Genomic DNA, 8953 nt, shown 5'->3' with positions numbered 1-8953 from the left:
AGGCAAAAAGCAGATGCAGAAGCTCGAGGCCAGGGTGAGTATATTTGTGATTTCTGTCATTTTTGGTTAGCAGTGACATTATTAGCAAAATATCCAAAAAGTATTGTCCCTGAGCAGGTGAGGGAGCTGGAAAATGAGGTGGAAATGGAACAGAAGAAAAGCAGTGAAGCTGTGAAGGGCGTCCGTAAATATGAGCGCCGTATCAAGGAGCTTACCTATCAGGTTTGTACAATGTAATTAGCTTCATTAATCTGTATGTGTGGTTCAAGTTCTTTCTAAGGAAATGAGGTTTGTAACCTTGTCTCTTATTGCCACAGACTGAGGAGGACCGTAAGAATATTGCCCGCCTCCAAGATCTGGTAGATAAACTGCAGCTGAAAGTTAAAGCCTACAAGAGAGCTGCTGAGGAGGCTGTAAGTATGGAAATTTATGAAGTGAGGTCTTCATTTGGCGTCTTCCCTTTTCACTGTGTAACTGTATTTCTTTTATTTAACCTAAACAGGAGGAACAGGCTAATGTTCATCTTGGTAAGTTTCGCAAGCTGCAGCATGAGCTGGATGAGGCTGAAGAGAGAGCTGACATTGCAGAGTCTCAGGTCAACAAGCTGCGTGTCAAGAGCCGGGATGCTGGCCCCAAGGTTTGAAGCATGCACTCTGTGGCAGGTGCACAGCATCTGACGCTAACACATGCTGCCTTCTGTTGGCTTCAGTTAACTTGTATGCTGCTTTGCTCTTCAAGTATTAGTGCAGACATATCAGGTCAATAGCAGTGCTTCAGTTTATATTAGTTAATAAGTATAATGCTTTGTGGCACAAAAGCAATACTAATCTGAAGACCTTAAAGCTGTTTCTCTTTTTCTTTTTTTCCAACCTCCCCCGGCTGCAACAGAAAGGGTTTGATGAGGAGTGAAGCTTTGGAGCCGGCAGAAATCCTTTTGCCTGCTGTGTACCATAGATTCCCTCAACTATCACTATTCCCAACCTGTAGTGCTTAATAAAATCTGATCAAGCTGTTGCACAAGATTGTATTCTTCCATTTTTTTTTTAATGAGTGAGTTCATGAAACATTGTACAGGAAATACTGTATTTAATGTTACTTTGGTACATTATATTGACTGGTCAGTAGCAACAAATTTACAGTACTTATATTCTAGTACTGTATTTTAAGTATAGGTAAGTAATTTTATAAATATGACAGTATTTGGTGAAATACATAAATCTATAAACATGAAAATTTAAAGGAAAAACCTGAAAGAATAAGTGGAGAAACATGACGAATGCAGATGCTTTGATGCAGGACACGAGGGATCATAGAATGGTTTGATGAAAATTATGTGAATGAACTGAACACATATGGGAAGAATAGAGAGAATTCTAGAGAAAAGAAGTTTGTGTTAGTTTGTCCTACCCATCTGTATATACATAGTATTACAACTGAGGTAACCAATAAAATTGCCACCAAGAATTTTTGAAAACTCTCAATGTGAGATTGATTAAAATTTTTTGAGGTAAATTATGATGAAAGCCAGGCGTCACTGTGAGGATTAGGAACCTTGAAGAGCCGGGTTAGGCCTAAGCAGGAAAACTCTGGGTGCCACTGAAGTGTGGTGTTAGATGGCCCAAAAACAAACAAAGAGTTGAAGTGAGGTGATTGCTAAAATAGAGAGAGATAAAACAAATCTCTTGTTCTTAAAATAGAGTTAAAGAAAGCCCAAGAGCCTGGGCCTCAAGGTCAACAATAAACCAATGCTCATACTCAGGCCTACTATGATACCAGACATAATCACTTGCAGCTGCTCAGTAAATCCTTGTTCAAGTCTGCCTGTTCCTCCACAGGGCTAGGGAGGAATGAATAATCACATATCTAGAGCATATATAATAAATCAACAGATAAAAAACACATTACATTGGGATGTCTATCCTACATTTACACGTTATTAGACATGTTAAGATGAGATTAGTTTTTACATAAATCTCATTTATATATTCTTAAAATGTTGTTGTTCAAGGGTTACCAGTATTACAAATCAAAGTTGAGCTGTTTTCTAAACTCGAGGGGGAAGTAGTTTGCAGTGCTATCGAGACATGAAGAGAAATCCCCATCTATCAAAGCTCTTTTATAAGCTTTGATAGGTGCTATTCTTACCTGTCTAGAGCTTTGCCTTGGTGTTGATGTCAGGTCTCAGTCATTGTTGCTGCAGCTGGATACTAAACAACAATTTGGGGCAGGAGGAGGGAGGAGAGGGTGGCCGTGGACTCCCTTTGTGTGAAATTCAGGGAGTCCTGTCTCTTCTCTTATTACATGTCACGTTCTTGACTCCCTGAGTGGACAAGCAGGTATCTATTAGCTAATGAAATGGCATTCACACCTCTGTTTAAAGAGGTGTACCACATACAGCACAGTATGTGTTGAGGATTATCAGCACGATTAACAGGATATCTGAGCCCATGCTCGAATGAATAAGAGGACAGACCAAAGATGGAAGATTTCACTGCCTCTACAATTAGAATACCTTTATCACAGTATATGATGCTTATGGTCTTATCTCTGGAGTTAAAAGCAATTATCTTTGACATTATCATATAGTTTTTATACAATTCTGCTTGCTGCTGTCACTGACTACTCTAACACAATGGTGATTTAGTTTATAGCCAGGCTATAAAAGGTTTTATGCACACAGTTCTTAACTAGGTTTCTCTGAGGAAAATGTATCTGCTATACAGAAAGTCCTTTGCTTTTTCCAGCAGCAGCAAAAGTGATTATATGGACATTTTTAATTTGGTTACTTACAATGAAGAGCAATAATTACTACTAAGAAAGAAAAGGGCACCACATATAGAAACTCAAACCTCATCAACAGAAAATCCCGGATGGATGATGTAAGGTCATATTCATAGTCATAAAAGCTGCAATGAACACTTTGTGCCAAATATGTGGAGAATAGGTTAAATAAAGAACACATTTAATTGGGATCCAACAAAATCCCTATTTATAAACACTAGGGGCATACATGGGTACATCATTAGTCAGTACAGTTAAATTAAATTAACAAAAGAAGCGTACAAACTTACTTCAAACCTTCAGTTGTACTGTTGGAATCCATGTTGTTGTGATTTGATGTGTACTTTATAGAGCTTTACAGTAAATCACAGAGTAAAGTAGAAGAAAAAAACACAAAATAGCTATCAAGTAGTAAAATTAGAAGAAAGTTAGAGTAGTCTCTAAGTTGCTGAGTAGGTGCCTATTGTTACAGTGCCAGGGACATGTAGCTAAATGCTCCATCTATATATTCTTCCCCAGTTTGTATTTAATTAAATGTTTTATTTGTTTAGACATAAACAAAGCATTTAAATCATGTTTCTTTTATTGAGTAGACATTTGACCTGTAAGATCAGTGTTATCTTCACTGGGTTTTTAGCAGGGGCATGGAATCTCTCACTTACATTTGGCACCCTGACGCCAGCTGTCAGTAACAGGGCCGGGGAAGTTATCAGAATGGAAATAATCTCAGTACTTGTCAGCAGCTGTTGACCCTCCTTTTATCTCTTAACCTTTGAAGGGGCAGTGATTACTGGTGCTAGTGACTGCCTCTGCATTAGCTGCTATACATATTCTGTATATGCAGAAAAAAAACAGTTTTATGTCATAAACGATTGAAGGTGGGGTCAGTCATTCTCGAAAGCGTCTTTATTTGAGAACTTGAGAATGAGACTTCACAATCAACTATCTTTCCGAAAGAAAGACTGATCCCACCTTTAGCTGTTATTATATAGTGGGTTAAATAATATTTAAATAAGCAAAGTGTGTCAGTAAGCCTAATGAACAGCACCTGAGTGAGCAGTTGGTAGGTGTATATTTACTTCTGGAGAAAGAGATTTCTAAAACACCAACATCTGTTAATGGAGTCGATTTCAAAGATATCAGAAGTATGTGTGGAGGTAAGACCTACCGAACTGAAGCAGCTCAGCTTAGACTCAGACCCCACCAAGAGCGGCATTTTAAATGGAAGATAAAAATTTGATGGGCTGTGGGATATACCTGTCACTCTCAGTAAATTTATGAGAAACAGAGCCCATTCATCTGCTACAATTGATCCTTGATGCAGGCGAAGACAGGATCCTGAAAGCCCCTGTGGCTGTTCTCAATCAGTGCAGGGTTCTCAGCAGGAATTTCGCACAGTTATCTTTGTCCTCAAAGACACAATGCCATGTCAACAGGACTGTAACTGAGGGGCCAGCTTTCACTAGCTGCTGTCTGATAATGGTAGAAGGCTTTCCACACTGACCTTGGTATCACATTGGCGCATGTTGTTCTGGCACAGCCCACTATTGTGTCATCATTACTGACTTTCAGTGAATCTCAAGCATGTCACCTGTGGCAGACCTCTGTCTGTGTGCCTTGCACTTGTCGCCTGGTTAATCGCACAGACTAATGTTCTGTATTTAGACCGACCCACTCAGTATCTGGCTGCTGTTTATGTTACCACAAGGTCCATTCTGTGATAACTGAACACAGTATGTTACCAATGCCTCACTGCGACTCCACTTAAGCCCTCTGGGTAATTGAGACCCATACATGACATACTTCTCTAAAATATCTCCCCAGATATTTTCTGTGGCTTCCTTTGTGTTTAGACAACAATACCAGTAGTTTACATTTACATCATGCTCTGTGTAATTTTAAACCATGCAAAGAATGTGAATGATCCTATTGATTGTTTTCCTTTGCTTGTTTTTTCTCAATCTCCAACTCATGTATTATTTAACATTGTATGTATTATAAATGCAAATGTATATTGAATAATGTTAAAATGTTTTTCGTGATGATTTTTTTTGGTGATCATGTTCAGTTCCAAAAACAAAACATACATAATGCATATACAATTTTAGTTTTTGCTTGCTTTAATTTTAATTTTGTTTTGTAGATATTTTTTTTTACTATCACAGTAAACAGAAGTGCACAGATAAATAGGGAAGCAATAATAAACGTAATACATGAGAAAATGTAATTATATATAATATTTATATTAAAATATGTAAAATATGTTTATATTGGAAATTTGTTATATATATAATATATAATATTGGTTATTTGTCGATATTGTAATTTTCTATTACACCAATTATATTAAATCACACATAATATATAGAATAAGAAATTATTTTTAAAAAAAAATTGGAGAGGTTTTTACATCCTGAAGTTAAGCATATTACCAGATTTACATCTATTTAAACCATGCACCATTTAAATTACATTTAAGCGGTTTTTGATTACTATCAGTCTTCTCTGTCTTAAGTGAGGATGCTTCTGTATTGTTCTTGTAACAGACTGACTGTAAGGGATGATGAAAAAGGAATTCCTCTGTGTCTATTTAAAGACTGAGTTGTGGTCCCCTGGCTGCTTGAGGATACCTATGATTAATCACCACACTGCATGGAGCAGGTCCTAATATGGCCTCGTCAGGAGACCCCATCACTGATAAGACTCTGGCCCGCTGATTTCTATATTGCTCTCCGGGCATTAACCCCCTCCCTTCATGTACCCCCAACCCAACTCAGACACAATAACATTCCTGGGTCCTGAAACACTCCTCCATATTTGGAAGAGAGGCTTTGTTTAAAAAGAGAACTCATGGTGAAAGCGCCCATAGGTCACCATTCTATCTCAAGGTAAGGTGAAGGGACAGTCGCTTACAAATCAACGAAAGTTGAAAGTTGTGTTGGTGAGGACTGCTGATTTGTCTCATCAGTTTCCATTCTTTCTTTCCTCAGGACCATTACACCTCAGTCTCCTTAGCCAGGATTGGAAAGGTAAGAGCATTTGAAAAATGTTTTTTGATTTAAAAAAAAGTTTTATGACTACCAAATTGTACTGCCAATATGATAAAAAATCAAGAAAGAAAAATAAAAAAGACTATATTGGCATATGCTAATAAGTATATAACATAGTTGATTCTTTTTCTTGTAGACACAATAAAAAATGGGTGATGCTGCCATGAGAGAGTTCGGGGCAGCAGCCCCGTACCTGAGGAAGTCAGACAGGGAGCGACTGGAGGCCCAGACTCGTCCATTCGACATGAAGAAGGAGTGTTTCGTTCCTGACGCTGACGAGGAGTATGTGAAGGCTTCCATCACCAGCCGTGAGGGGGACAAAGTCACAGCTCAAAATGCGAAAGGAAAGGTCAGTGAGCTGGGAGGCACAGCTGCCCGGGATGCAACTGGTTTCCTAAGACACAGTGGTAATGCAAGACATGATTCAGGTCCATTTGTCACATACGGCAGAGACAAAATATCAGCCAGAGACTCTGATGTAGAGACAAGATCATCCTGTGCTCCGTCATACACATTTACTCAAAAATGACTAATCTTTGAAAGTAGCTGAAATTCTGCAGGATTCATAACAGTATTAATGCTGACTATCTCCATTTTCAGACTGTCACAGTGAAGGAGTGTGATGTACACCCTCAGAACCCACCAAAGTTTGATAAAATTGAAGACATGGCAATGTTCACCTTCCTCCATGAGCCTGCTGTGCTGTTTAACCTCAAAGAGCGTTATGCAGCATGGATGATCTATGTGAGTTTACAGCTTTGAAAAACATTATGAGTCAAAGATTGTAACCCTCACCTTTACAACTACACATTCATATATCGATGGCTAATAGAATTTTATGTTAAACAGTTTGCCCCTCTTTCTCATTCTCATAGACCTACTCTGGGCTCTTCTGTGGACTGTCAACCCCTACAAGTGGGCTGCAACTCGTACAAACCAGGAAAGTGGTCTGTACGACTATAGAGAGAAGGAAGAGGAGTGAGAGCTCCAATCCTACCATATCTTCATTCCGCGTAATCTCTGAAATGCCTACCAGTACATGCTAACTGGTAATTTAGCTACAGTTATGATACATTTACATAAATATAAAGCAGATCTTCACAAAGGAATCCTAGAGTACTTACGTTCTTCTCTTTTCCAGACAGAGAAAATCAGTCAATTCTCATCACGTAAGTTATGTTTTCATGACCTTGTTATAATGCAACTGGGAATAATATCATGCTATGAGAGTAGCAGCCTTCCATGAAATATTTGTTGGTTTTGTGAGTGAACAGTTGTGCATGTTAATTCCATACTGGACTAGAAGAATAGAACATTAAATCATGGATTTAATGGCAAGAAACTAAATAACTAAACAACATTCAATCAGTACATATTCTTTTGGAATGTTATAATGTGATGCAATTCACTTACAAGCCACCTTGATGCGGTCACTACTGTGATCATTTTTTGTACTGTTTTATTAGCTGAAATAGGTCGATACAGAAGAATAAACTTAAAAAAATCCAGGTTACTATATTGATTATGGATAACAGTCATAGTGCAACAGTTTGGCAGGTTTTCAACAGGTTTAATTTAATATTTTTAAGATCATTATCAGTGCAATTAAGACCTATGATACGTCCATACAGGCAAAAAGTACTAAGGATATGAAGCAAAATCAGTATTGGCTTCATATCGGTTTTTAGTTTTGTTTAATCAAAACAATTTTTCCCCAATACACATTTAAAAGTGAGACTGGAAAATGCAACTAAGTAAAGTTCATTTATGAAATCCATGACCTGTCAAAATTATATTTAAGACATTTCAAGGCCATTTCAAGGCCTAAAATTCTGATTTTGTTTTAATTATTGTTGATTAGTAAAAAACCTGACTAGGTGTGTGTGATTTGTCAATTTATCAAAACAATTCAATTTGTTTCTTCAGTGGAGAATCTGGTGCTGGAAAGACTGTGAACACCAAGAGAGTCATCCAGTACTTTGCCAGCATTGCAGCTGCAGGCGGGAAGAAGGACACAGGCTCTGAGAAAAAGGTTTTGATGCTTAAATGACAACATAGAACATTTGACAGCGTTTTTCTTTTGTGTTTACTCTTTTAAATGAATGTTGCATGCCTGTACTTTTTAGGGTACTCTGGAGGATCAGATCATCCAGGCTAACCCAGCTTTAGAGGCCTTTGGGAATGCCAAGACCATCAGGAATGACAACTCCTCCAGATTTGTAAGCGCTTTCCTGTAATGAAATAGCCCTCTATTCTAGCAGCCTATTCTATTCTAATGTTTTTTTGGTCATACATTTTAGGGCAAATTCATCCGAATTCACTTTGCAGCCAGTGGAAAGTTGGCCTCAGCTGATATTGAGACTTGTAAGTAGTCTCTTCTCTATTCTTTCATCTTGTTTATTCATAGGTTCACAGTGGTTATCTTCCCTACATAATGCAAATGTCTTTACAGATTTGCTGGAAAAGTCCCGCGTCACCTTTCAGCTTAGGGCTGAGAGAGATTATCACATCTTCTATCAGATTCTGTCTCAGAAGAAACCTGAGCTGCTTGGTAAATAAAAACAACTGATCTTTGGACCAGTAACAACTAGTAGTTGTAATGTTGCTGTATCCAAAGCATACAAAATCTAACATTTCTGTTTTGCTTTTCAGAAATGTTGCTCATCACCAACAACCCCTATGACTACGCCTTCATCTCCCAAGGAGAGACAACTGTAGCCTCCATCAATGATGCTGAAGAGCTGATGGCCACTGATGTGAGTAGGGACGCACCATAATGTCTCAACAGTCTCTCCTGAAAAAGTAATGTAAAAGTTGTTAATATGTGCTATTAGTCCAATTTATATACTTAGCTATTTTAGATTTAGACCTTGTAAGTAGCTCAGTGTGTACTTGGCTTAGGAACCGGAGGGTCGCCGGTTCTAGTCCCACAGACCACAACATATGGAGTGTGGACTGGTAGCTGGAGAGGTTCCAGTTTCACCTCCTGTGCACTGTTGAGGTGCCCTTGAGCAAGGCAACCTAACCCCAAAACCTGCTCATGGGGTGCTGGTAACGTGGCAGCCCCATCACTCCACCATCTCTCCCCTTTGCATGTCCACATGTGCATGAAGTGTGTGTGT

The 8953-nt window shown here is 38.5% G+C and overlaps 1 protein-coding gene across 1 annotated transcript in view; it reads right to left on the bottom strand.

The window, feature by feature from the left end:
* The window catches only part of LOC118334833 (myosin-7-like), a 27165-nt gene that overhangs the window by 8014 nt on the left and 10198 nt on the right, over positions 1–8953 (bottom strand). The window contains 1 exon segment of the mRNA XM_035670907.1: positions 6025–6160. Coding sequence (XP_035526800.1) covers positions 6025–6160 — 136 coding nt within the window.

Source organism: Morone saxatilis, unplaced genomic scaffold (genome assembly GCF_004916995.1).
Source record: "Morone saxatilis isolate NCDOM2014 unplaced genomic scaffold, NCSU_SB_2.0 Contig23, whole genome shotgun sequence".
Taxonomy (NCBI): Eukaryota; Metazoa; Chordata; class Actinopteri; family Moronidae; genus Morone; species Morone saxatilis.
This window is presented reverse-complemented; position numbering and strand designations above follow the sequence as displayed.